The 12,283-nt window shown below is 54.4% G+C and overlaps 3 protein-coding genes across 3 annotated transcripts; 1 reads left to right on the forward strand and 2 right to left on the reverse strand.

Annotated features, from left to right (window-relative positions):
- Positions 1 to 39: 39 nt before the first annotated feature.
- BZA05DRAFT_143714 (uncharacterized protein) lies at positions 40 to 953 on the reverse strand. The gene has a single exon (XM_051478924.1). It carries the CDS (start codon positions 794 to 796, stop codon positions 89 to 91), a length of 708 nt encoding a protein of 235 aa, XP_051336601.1. The 5' UTR covers positions 797 to 953; the 3' UTR covers positions 40 to 88.
- A 1,038-nt stretch (positions 954 to 1,991) lies between these two features.
- On the forward strand, positions 1,992 to 4,014 carry BZA05DRAFT_143737 (uncharacterized protein). Its single transcript, XM_051478925.1, has 3 exons — positions 1,992 to 2,352; positions 2,414 to 2,742; positions 2,795 to 4,014. The coding sequence occupies exons 1-3, from the start codon at positions 2,150 to 2,152 to the stop codon at positions 3,991 to 3,993; spliced, it is 1,731 nt and encodes a 576-aa protein (XP_051336602.1). The 5' UTR covers positions 1,992 to 2,149; the 3' UTR covers positions 3,994 to 4,014.
- Positions 4,015 to 8,044: 4,030 nt separating this feature from the next.
- BZA05DRAFT_143775 (pyridoxal phosphate-dependent transferase) lies at positions 8,045 to 10,346 on the reverse strand. Its single transcript, XM_051478926.1, has 2 exons — positions 9,669 to 10,346; positions 8,045 to 9,562 (listed from the first exon to the last, which is right to left on the reverse strand). Exons 1-2 carry the CDS (start codon positions 10,227 to 10,229, stop codon positions 8,111 to 8,113), a joined length of 2,013 nt encoding a protein of 670 aa, XP_051336603.1. The 5' UTR covers positions 10,230 to 10,346; the 3' UTR covers positions 8,045 to 8,110.
- Between the last annotated feature and the right edge of the window lie 1,937 nt (positions 10,347 to 12,283).

Consider the following 12,283-nt stretch of genomic DNA (forward strand, 5'->3'; position numbering starts at 1 on the left):
GTAGAGTAGAGTGATCAAAGTCGCCCGGGTTTGCCTGTCCACACCGTACACCGCACCGCACGTTCACGGTTCCACTGGACCCAGTCCCTCACCCCTCCCCCCCTTTCCGACAATCCGCGCCATCAACAGGCATCAGCTGGAATGCTCGGCTCCAGAGTGTCGGCGGGTCGCAAGTATGTACTGTAGAGTACAGCTCACACTCCCCGTCTCTCCCCCCTTCCGCCGTACCGTATGGGAAGGCGCAGTCGACGTACTCTACGTCGGGGGAAGAGTCCTTTGCTCTAGCATCTGCCATCTGGTCCGGGTAGTTTTGATTCGACTCAGGAGGAGGAGGGCCGGGGGGAGGCGGCGCATTGGAGTTCCCGATTGACGTTTTGCCGATGCGATGAGTTGATTCGGCGCGCTCGAAGATTCCCGAGTTTCGTGTTGCCTGACGGATGGAATGTCCGGCCAATCCAGTCGACGGTCCTGTCTTGGGAGGGAGGGGGCACATCGATGCGCGGCGAAGGTGGGCAGCTGAGAATCGGATCGGATCGATCTTGTGCAGCCGTAGAATAGTACTGGATAACTTCCATAGTACATAGTACCTGTGAACTGCGGCGGTCTGGTGCCTGAAAGTCAACATGTACCGGTTCAGAGGCCTTCGGAGGCCTTCTGTCGTACGAAATGTCATCAGGAACGTAAGAACATAGGAATGAGACAATATTGAGTGAGACATGGAATTCCTTCCATATCTTACTCTCCTTTCAGGTGAGATTCCAACCGCTGAGTAGAAGCTCCGCGTACCTGGTTGCATCCATTCCAGAGCATGACAACCGATTAGTTATCGATGGATAGGTCCTCGCCAACTCGTCGAACGGCGCCGTAAGCGCAATCTGCCAAAGAACTAAGCACTGCAGCTGAACACTCTCTGCGAGCAATCCGTTCCGGTCTGCTCGGGTCGGGTCCTGGACTTGTTCTGCGGAGCCGAGGAAATATATTGTGGAGCGGAAGGCGGTGTCTGTCTCGGTTTCGAGAGGTCGGGTTTCGCTTGATTGTTGCGAGCTGCAGTTCACTCCACTCACGACTTCGAATTAGACTTGTTCTGCCGAGTCGATGAAATATATTGTGAATGGCGGTCTCGGTCTCAAGAGGTCGGGTTTCGCTTGGTTGTTGCAAGCTGCAGTTGAATCCAAGTGACCGCGTCCGAAGAAGGTTCGAGCTTTCTTCCACCACCACTACCCGGAAGCCGGATATCGTGCCAATGTTTCTTGAAGTTTCGATGAATGAAGGATGCCGTGCCATGATCCAAATAGTGTTGACGTTGTGAGGGGCCTCGATTTGGTGATTTCGGCTACCAAGGCTCATCTGTCTTGGTGTTGACGATTGCGAATTGACAAGACAAAGCTGCGTAGGCGTTCCAAGGTGGGGTTGTGCACGGTGATGTCGTATTTATGGCTGGGCATCGACGTGCTCTGGAGTCTGAAGCTGTATTGCGTGCGATGTCGAGGTGAGAAGGACGCACGAGACGGATGGATAAGATAAGCAAGGCTAGGCCAGGCAAGGCAAAATAGCTCGTCAACAGAGCCTCTCAAATCACGACATCACCCTGACCCAATCGCACGCCAGGGATAGGAAAGCCCCGCCATCAAAAAACGCAAAATGTCCCCGCCATCGCTGCATCTGATGAAGATGCCATACCTTGGGAGCCAGGCACAAGAGCACTACCCCCCGCAAACCTCCGGAGAACCGCGCCTGCGGCTGATGAGGACATCTTGGGAGCTAGGCACGAGAGCACTACCCCTCCCCGCGAACCTCCGGAGAACCGCGCCTGCATGTAGAGTCCGCCCGTGATGGCGAATCCACCCATCTAAAGCACGTCATTCCACATGGACGGAGCGTGAAGCAAAAGCCTCGCTTCCAAAATAGTTTGCAGGGCGCAAAAAAAAAGTGTCCTGCCGGAACTTTGCCCCACCATAGAATACCGTTGCGCTAGAGATTCAGTTTTCCTTCCGCGTCTCCCCCTCCTCTTCATACCTTCCGCTGCGGATCTTGGCTCTGGGTTGTTTTATACCACTAGGCTTGCTCGTCTGCTTCACCGTTTCTGACCCTCCTCACCATCCTTTGTTCGTTGTGATACCCTCCCCCCCTCTTCACATATCCGCCAGCTATGTCTTCGCTTCCTCAGCCTCACGGTGGTGTCCTTAAGGACTTGATAGCACGGGACCAGCCCCGCCGCGCTCAGCTCTTTGAGGAGTCGGAGACCCTCCCCGCTTTGGTCCTGACTGAAAGGCAATTGTGTGATCTGGAGCTTATCCTCAATGGTGGTTTCTCTCCTTTGGAGGGTTTCATGAACGAGAAGGACTACAATGGGTACCTATCCCCCTCCACTTTGCCAGCGTACGGAGAGAGGCTGTAGCTAACATCACCGCAGAGTTGTCGAGAACGTCCGCCTTGCCGACGGCACCCTCTTCTCCATCCCGATCACCCTCGACGTTTCCCAGCAGCAGATCGACAAGATCGGCATCAAGGCCGGTGCGCGCATCACGCTTCGCGATTTCCGTGACGACCGCAACCTGGCCATCATCACCGTCGATGATGTCTACAAGCCCGACAAGACCAAGGAGGCCCAGGAAGTTTTGGGAGGTGACCCAGAACACCCTGCCATCAAGTACCTCTTCGAGACCGCCAAGGAGTTCAACGTTGGAGGAAACCTCGAGGCCATCAACAAGCTGGACCACTACGACTACGTTGGTCTGCGATGTAAGTTTTCCCGAAAGTTCGATTGGACATAAACCCGGCTGATACCGTCAAGACACCCCCGCCGAGTTGAGGGCGCACTTCGAGAAGCTCGGATGGACCAAGATCGTCGCTTTCCAGACCAGAAACCCCATGCACCGTGCTCACCGAGAGTTGACCGTCCGTGCTGCACGTGCTCGTCAGGCCAACGTCCTGATCCACCCCGTCGTCGGTCTCACCAAGCCCGGTGACATTGACCACTTCACCCGTGTTCGTGTCTACCAGGCGCTTCTCCCCCGTTACCCCAACGGAATGGCCGCCCTCGGTCTTCTTCCCTTGGCCATGCGCATGGGTGGTCCCCGCGAGGCCATCTGGCACGCGATTATCCGCAAGAACCACGGTGCGACCCACTTCATCATTGGCCGTGACCACGCCGGTCCTGGCAGCAACTCTAAGGGTGTCGAGTTCTACGGCCCGTATGACGCCCAGCACGCCGTCGAGAAGTACAAGGAGGAGATCGGCATCGAGGTCGTCCCCTTCCAGATGATGACCTACCTCCCCGACAGCGACGATTACATGCCCGCCGACGAGGTCAAGCCGGGAGTCAAGACGCTCAACATCTCTGGAACCGAGCTCCGCCGCCGTCTCCGCACGGGAACCGCCATCCCCGAATGGTTCTCGTACCCCGAGGTCGTCAAGGTCCTCCGCGAGTCGCACCCACCCCGCTCTAAGCAGGGTTTCACCGTCCTCCTCACCGGCTACACCAACAGCGGCAAGGACGCCATCGCGCGCGCCCTCCAGGTCACGCTCAACCAGCAGGGTGGGCGCTCCACGACCCTCCTCCTCGGCGAGACCGTGCGCTCGGAGCTCTCCGCCGAGCTCGGCTTCTCGAAGGAGGACCGCCACAAGAACCTCCAGCGCATCGCATTCGTTGCCGCGGAGCTGACCCGCGCCGGCGCCGCCGTGATTGCCGCGCCCATCGCACCCTTCGAGGTCTCGCGCAACACGGCCAAGACCACGATCGAGCAATACGGTAGCACGTACCTGATCCACGTCGCCACCCCGCTCGAGTACTGCGAGAAGACCGACAAGCGCGGCGTGTACGCCAAGGCCCGCCGCGGCGAGATCAAGGGCTTCACCGGTGTCGACGACCCCTACGAGACCCCCATCAACCCCGACCTCACCGTCGACGCCAGCAAGCAGAGCGTGCGCAACATTGTGCACGAAATCGTGCTGCTGCTCGAAAGCCAGGGTTTGCTCGATAACGGAAACTAGAAATCGGTTGTTTAGACGGCGGCGCTGAGGGATTCATACTGTTATGAGGAGTTTTGGGTACATGTATTGGCTTTTTGCTGAGAGGACCCCCCACCGACTTGTAGGGGTTGAACATGTTGTTGCTTTGTAAGATTCGGTAGATGTACGTACGTATTGCGGGGAAACATTTGACGTTTGGGCGTTCTGGAACACATTTCCCACCTACGAGCGAGTGATTATGTGTGAATCAACACGATCGGTAGCCACTATATGTATAGTACTACGGTAAATACTGGTACAGGGCTGGGCCCTTTCCTTCTTGCGGGACAACTAGGTGTGGAGACTCGCAGCATAGGAAGAAGGATTACATTCGAAACTCGATTCGGTCATGTTTTTGAGTCTCGAGTCGAGACCATCCACGCCGAAACCCAACGGCACAGCTCAGCCGGACGACATCGACATCGACATGCATCCATAATACCGGTATCGTCGCGAGCAGCAGCGGCAGTGGCAGCACGTTGGAACATAGACAGATAAACACCAGACAAGGCGCACGCATATATAGTAGTGCGTGACGCTGTCACCGCCGCCGCGGCGAGCCCCCCCCCCCTCCCCAGTAATCAGAGAACAATTGAACATCTGGGATGCCCGGTGCCGAACGGCTTTATCGGGGCCGGGGCGATGTGAGTTTGCAGCTGCGCGCGGCTACAGCTTTGGTACCAACCTTCAAGTCGTCAGAAACCCCCCAGGTTTGAAAATACAGCTCCATAGCACCCGAACAGGCCCTCAGTTACGGATGCAATCTGTTATGACGCCCGACGCTCGACGACTCGCTTTTGTTCTTTTTTATTTGATTCATTGATTGCATGCGACCTACATCTTATCTAGATCCTGGCAATATCTACCTGTATTAACCCTCCGCTTCCCCGCCACTATTCAACCCAAATCCGCCTGTGACGCTAGTGCTTAGGGTTAACAAGCCGAGTGACCGTCCATACAGCGAAATCTCGATTTCAAGAACCCCCACCTATGAAAGCCTCCCTCCCCTCCCCCCCTCTCTCCTTTATCCTCCTCATCATCATCGGCGAACATACTAGGTGAACACACTGATCAGGTCATCGCTCGTTTCGATTCCTCTGCGATTCAGTGATTCGCAGCGGGTCGATTGGGGATGAGAGTATCTCTATGTGTTGGTCTGGTACTGTTTGCTTACTTTTTGGAACTGGGGTCTGGGCGCTCAGCTGCAGATGTTCTGACTGGATCCCCCTCTTTTTTCATTGCTTCTCTGGCTACTATGCGAGAGGGCGAGGAAAATTGCTTGGGTGGCTCCTATCGAATAGCTGTCTCTCTAGAACTCATGGATGCAATGGCGAATCAGTGAGCCGCAGAAGAATCGAAACGAGCGATGAGAAAGGAGAGAGTGGGGGAGGGGGGGTGGCTTTTATAGGTGTTGATGGGGTTCTTGATTTCGCAGAATCATAGCCGGTCACTCGACACCGCTAGCCCTAAGCAGTAGCTTCACAGGCGGCGACACACGCCAGTGGGTGTTGAGCGGGTAGGGCTGGGCGGAGAGGGGGGAGGGTGCTGAGGTTGAGAAGCCGAGATCACTCCCCCTATTCCTCCCCACGCCTTCTTTCGTGGCATCTCCTGTTGAAGAGGCAGGAGGCGAGGCGGGGTGAGGAGCGGATTGTTCTTTCCTGGCTTTATTTCTTTGGTGCGCTCATATATCGTCGGGATAGGCCACGGCGCGGAGTGCACGGGTAGAAGATATTGTCATGGTCTAGATAGGTCGCATGCAATCAATGAATGAACAAGAAAAAGAACAAAAGCGAGTCGTCGGGAATCGGGCATCATAACAGATTGCAATTGGCATCCTCGCTGAGTCGCTCACCGTTCTCGCTCGCCATTCTCCCTACTGGTTTGCCATAGTCTAGAATCTTGATAGGCTGCATACGAAATAAACTGAAGATCTCTCTGACTCTCTCTCACTCGCTATTCTCCCTCTCGCTCTGATCGTTCTCATTCACTGCCCTCCCTCCAGAACAGAGGTACGCCACATGATTTTTGTGATAGGTACGAATGGAAAGTCTGCTCACTTGTCTCGCTTGAGCACAAATACATGATTGGCCAAGATTATGGCTGTCTGGCGACGTTGTACGGCTGTTCTCAAGACTTGAGTTGATGTTACGTACTAGGTACGTTTCGTGGACATTACTCGCTCTCGGGAAAGACCTGCATCCATAGGTCTGCTGCATACTACTATAAACGTGAGGACCGAATCCTGCACCGATTGTCAATCGAAAGTGGTGATACCTATGCCGAGGCGGCGTGTTGTGTTTATATACTGTAGTATAAACCCTCCTCCCCGAGCTCGTACATAGATGATAGTTAGATCTTTCTAATGACTGCTCAGATTCCGCCACCCGCAACCGCTCTTGCTCACAGATGCAGATGCTATGCGGCTTTCCCACCCCAGCTCTGGCGTTTTACTTGAAGTTGAATACAACGGGTGTTCTGGGTATCCTGTTCTTCGGGTGCTCATGGATGATGCGTAAGGTTCGGGAGGTTTTCAGTATCCTCTGCTCCTTCCAGGCTCTACTTCTCCGAACCATAAATTCTTCAGAGCCAAGTACGCATCCCACCTCCCACCTCGCACCCATCCCTCACCTGTCACCATTCAACTTTCAAGTTCCCACCCCTTCCCTCTCATCACCACTACTCCAATCTCCAATCCCCAATCTCCAGCAGCCCCACCAACCACCAACCAGCAACAACCACCACCAACCACCAACAATCCCACGACCTCTCGTCTCGAGTCTCAAGTCTCGCATCCTAATTCCTTTTCCGTGCCCCACTGCATCTTCACCGGTTACGACTATCTGTCACATATATTCCAGGATCAGGTAAGTCCCTGCACACCGAGCCGTTCCGGAACGCACCGAGATGTTCCGGAACGCACCGACTGCGACTGCGACTGCGACTACGTCTACGTACGGCCCTTTTAGGGTGCGTGGCTTGCGCACATTGTCGTCGTCGATGGATCAACCCGCGGAGAGTTGGGCGACGGTGAACGGGGACCGGACTGTGTACAGTACCTACGGTATGGGACGGTACATAATAGCTTTTGGTTCCAACTTTCAACTTCATAACACTACCTACATTAGGTAGATAGGTATGACGTCCAAGCCGCAAGCGTTTGCAGCACGTGGACGGTGGTTTAGGTTTTGTTGGTACTATTTCATTCACATCCAATTCGAACCCACGAGTGACATCCCCACGACATCCCCATAGCTCCCATCGCCTCTTCCTCGTCTCTCCATCCCGCACCGGCAAGTATTCATATGATCTCAATCTATCATTCGATTCATCCTCATCTATTGGCGCCAAGTCGTCACAGTACAGCAGTACAAACATTAGTTCCCCCTTCCCCCCTCATCACGGCCGCTGCAACACCACAAACCACAACTGAAATCTACAACTACATCCCCTCCCCTCCTCGGTCTCCATGAAAACACGGAAACACGGAAACACGGAAACACGGAAACCAGTCCCTCAAGAAGGAAAGCAAGAAAAGAACGACAAGCAAGAAAAGAAAAAAGAATATTATCCCTCTCCCCTCCCGTCCCCATATCCCTAATGGTATAGAAATGAAAGAAAGAAAGAAAAGAACGGCACAAAGAAACCCCCCATCCCCGGAGCAGAAAACTCGCGTTTGTACATGATTCCCATCATTCCAACATTAACCCCCACCTATCTTCCTCTCTCTCTGCCGCTATCAATTACTTCTATACGTACGAAAACGAACGAATGGAGGAACGAAAAAAAAACTGAAGAACAAAAAAAACAGTGGAATAATATTAACGCCCAGTCCATCCCCTATTTCCACATCATCCCATCCATCTCACACACACAGATGACAGGCAAGCAAGCAACCGCACACACACACATCGCACATCATCACACACACGCACACTGCAACCTGAACACCAATCCAACAGATTTGTAACGGGGTTTGGTCAAAAAAGACTGAAGAAAACGAAAACAAAAAACAAAAAACACCCCATCCCCAAAAAAAGACAGACGGAAAAAAGATCTCGTTTCCCCCAAAGTTTTGCCATGTACTCGTTCGCACTCAGCTCTACCGCAGGGTCAGATGAGCGTCGTTAACTCCGCGCTTGAGGACTTCTTCAAGGGGCCATCGGGGTGGCACGATCTTGAGGGTTCCTGCTTCGCGCATCTTGGCCTCCATATCCGGGGCGACATTAGGTGGGAGAGGGTATGCTCCGCCAGCGACACCACTCGAGAACTTCAGTTGCAGGACGTCGCCGACCTCGTCACAGGCGGCGAGTAACCGGTCGAGATCTTCCTTGTTATGGGCGGCCGAAACACAGAACCTGGCTCGCGACGTGACCAATGGTGTAGCAGGGTATCCGACAACGACGACAGCGATCTTGCGCCTCAACATCTCGTGGGAGAAGGCGGGCACCTTCGCGGGGTTGTACAGCATGATAGGGATGATAGGAGAATCGTCGTGGCCGTAAACGATGAAACCGAGTCTCTTCAAACCCAGGCGGAGATAACGAGAGTTGAAAGCGAGACGTTGGAGCCGTTCCTCACCCTGGCCGGGTACCAACTCACCGGCGATGATGCGGAGGGAAGAAGAAATTTGGGTCAGGACGGGTGGCGGAGGCGCTTCACCGTAGATACTAGCAGAGTGCGAGACGCGAAGCTTGTCGATGATGGCCTTTTCCGCAGCGATGTAACCACCGTTGGCTCCGAAAGACTTGGTCAGGGTTCCCATGAGGATGTCGACTTCCGCAGGATCGCAGCCAAAGTAATCGCAGACTCCGCGTCCGTTAGGTCCCAGAGCACCAACCGAATGGGCCTCGTCGACGAAAAGATGGAACTTGTACTTGCGCTTGAGCTCTAGGATACCGGGCAGATTGCACATGGTTCCTTCCATAGAGTAGAGACCTTCGACGACAACCATAATCTTCTTCCACGGGCGGTGGCTTCTCGGCTGACCGAGCGCAATCTGCTCGCGTAACAGGGATTCCAAGCTTTTCATGTCGTTGTGCTTGAACGTTTGGATCACAGCACCCGAGAGTCGTACACCGAAACGGATGGATGCATGGTTGAGTTCGTCGGAAATTACCAAGCATCCCTTCCCAACAAATGCAGCGAAAGCGGTGGCATTGGTGGCATATCCCATCGAGAAGATCATCGCTGAGGGTTTACCCATGAAGTTCGCGATCAGCTTTTCGACGTCCGTGGTGAGATCGAGAGTGCCCGCATCGAGTCTGCCGCTTGCGGACGACATTCCGTATTTCCTGATGGTATCCTCGACGGCGTCGGCACAAGGTCCTTGCGATTGGGCGAATCCTAAGTAGTTGTACGAGCTCATGTTGAGGGTCTCAGTGTTGGTTCCGGTGAGCTTGAACGACACATTGTAGTCGTCGGACACACGGTCGAGCAGACTGATGAACCGTCCCGGGACACCAGTGAAGGGGCGTGCAAAGCAATCGTTGATACGAACTTTGAGGCGACGCACATAAAAGCTGTCGAAATCGTCGTTCAGAGGTGCATATCCCTATCATCAAAGAAAAAATGTCAGATTCGGTACCTCATCACGTGATATCGAAGGGGGAATGACGACTAAGACAAGCTGATGCGTGTCATGCAGGAGATCGACAAACATTTTGCGTTTTCAGATGACTGTATTTCTTCTCCTTGAACCGCTTCCCGAACCAGTCCCGTACATGTCCGAAGATGATGAGAATTAAATAAGAAATGTAGGTGGTGACGAAATAGTATTGCGGCGGCTCATCCTCTATGGGATTCACGACCGGCTGCCCCTTGGGATGGCGAGAGACATATTTGTGGCTGGGGTGCGTCAAAGGGCCGAACTGGGCGTGTTGCCGAGCAAGCTTGCGCGACTGCTCGGGAGACGGAGGGGAGAAGAGCATTGTGGTCGTCGCAGGAGCGGTGTCGAGCGACGTATCCGCAGTCGCCGTCGAAAGGGAGATGGTAGGGAGTGACGGAGACGCCGATATCAAACGGGATTGCTCCTGAGCCGCGAGGAGGGCTTTGGAGGCCGTCAGGGCGGATTTCGGCGACGACGAGAAGAATTGAGCAATCTTCTTGGTTGCTGCAGTGCGCGAGGCCGAGGATGACGAGCGGGTTCGACCACCGCCGCTGGGGATGGGAATAGGGGTTGTCGAAGGTAGAGATGAGCTCGATAGCGGATGAGGAGACATGCCGTGACGGGTTCTGGATCTGATGGATTTCTTTCTGTTCGATCGTTCAGAATTTCCGAGGGTTGTGCGAATCTCTGTCTCTGCACGCGAGAGTGCCGATGCTTTTTTCGAAGTTGAGCGGTCGGTTGTAGTGGAGAGCGGAACTCTATGGTTGAAGAGAGAGTTTTGAGGTTCTGTTGTGTCGATACGAGGCCGACGTATACGAGTGTGGCTGTGCGATCCAATTGATTATGGATGTTGTTATGTACTGCCGTAACTCTCTCTCTTGTTCTCTCACTCGTCTCTTCTCTTCTCTTCGCCGCACTCTATCCTTGGACCATCAATGATCACTCTTCCGAGCAGGTGAGAAGGAAGCTGCTATCGGAGGACCCACAGTCGAAATCGGAGAGGGACGTCGACAGGAGAGAGGGAAGAATGCAGGTTCGCGCTGGCGATAGAGCACAATCACGGAAGGAAGGACGGACGGACGGGGTGGATAGAAGAGGGGAGTGGAGGGGAGTGGAGGGGAGTGGGAAGTAAAAAGAGAGCGAGCGAGACGCGCCACTTGTTTGGGTCGAGGAGGTGGAGGAAAGGGAATGAGCTCTATGGGGGTGGGATAGGGGGAGGAAAACGGCAGCGGTGTTGTGCTGTGTGTGTAATCAGTCCGTTCGGGGTTAAAGCGGGCCGGGCATCTTCCTGGCTTGTGCCTACGCCTACCTAATCAACACGACGAGCCAAGCCGCTCGCCCGTCACTCCCAACAGCCAGTGTTCGCCCAACAACTCCGCCCTTCAACGGCTAGAGGGAGCTGGGTGTTGGTGTATTTCACATGGAGACTGGTCGAGATAGCGCTGGCTAATGGCGACAGCGATCAGGGCGAAACCTTGTGCGAAGGTGGGAGACAGGGAGAGACGACGGACCCGTGGCTGAACACGGCGACAGCGTGGATTCTGGAACGCGCCGTGGCGGAAGAAGCCTAGCGTGGAGATGTGCGCCAAGTCATCCGATGCCGTTCGGATGAACGTTTTTACCGGCCCCGCGCAGCCGCGCTGGTGGGCTCGGAAGTGTTTCCAGTCAAGTCCATCATAGTTACCGTATGCGGCCCCTCCCCACGAGATATATTCGCCTTCATTTACAGCAGCCCTGTACTGCGACACAGCCGAAACGTTGCTTGGAGGAAGAGGGGCACCCAGCACCTTCCTCGGCACTCGAAGGTTTCACGCCAGATGTTTCTGTCGGACTTGCGGTGTTCCGTTCGGAGTCTGCATTCTCCGTGGTCTCCGTGGTTCCAGCTCCCTTGCATCTTCGTCCCAGCACACCACCCCACCTCTTCGCCACTGGCCCGCTAATATTCGCAGCTAAGCGACACACAAAACCTCTTCGTGGTGAGAACTTTCGTTACATACACACCTTACCTTGGAGTGTGCTCTTTGCTACCATCAGCTCGCTCGGGTAAGGCTGAACTCGCGACCAATCACCAAACTTTTGAGGTTGAGCTGCCAGCCACATGGCTGATGGCACACAACACATCATCGCCCCTTGTCTGACTCTGCGAGCGGGTTTCCTGCGCCCCTGCGTCTCTTCTTCTCGGCCAACAGCGATGTGCCTGTAGAGTATTGCGGATCGATATTGTGAATCGCATCCTCCACTGGCCACGGAAAAATCTTGGTTTGTTGAGCCAACTGCGTCTGCTGACCAGGCTGGTCACTGGTGTGGTGGGGTTCTCCGGTAAATTGCATCCAATAAATCGGTGTCTCCAGCTCTCGCTCAAACAAAAAGAAAACACTGCCATGTACAGCGGTTGCCGCCCCGAACCAGATACCAGTACCACCCCCACGGTGGGATGCAGAGGATGCAACGGCAACTTTTGCCTTGCATGATTCAGCCATATTTGCACGTGGGCGACTGGTAGGTATCCCGCTGAAGCTCTGTTGGCGATCGAGATCAAGATGGTCCACGCATAGGACTTATGGAGAGAGAGAAGATGGAGAGGAGGAGAGAAGGAGCGAGAAGGGAAGGTGAGAGATGAGAGGAGAGAGAAGGGGAGACAACCTCACTTGGAGTCTGAGCTCGAGG

The sequence above is a fragment of the Tricharina praecox genome (genome assembly GCF_024521635.1).
Source record: "Tricharina praecox strain CBS 144465 chromosome Unknown BZA05scaffold_25, whole genome shotgun sequence".
Lineage (NCBI taxonomy): Eukaryota > Fungi > Ascomycota > Pezizomycetes > Pezizales > Pyronemataceae > Tricharina > Tricharina praecox.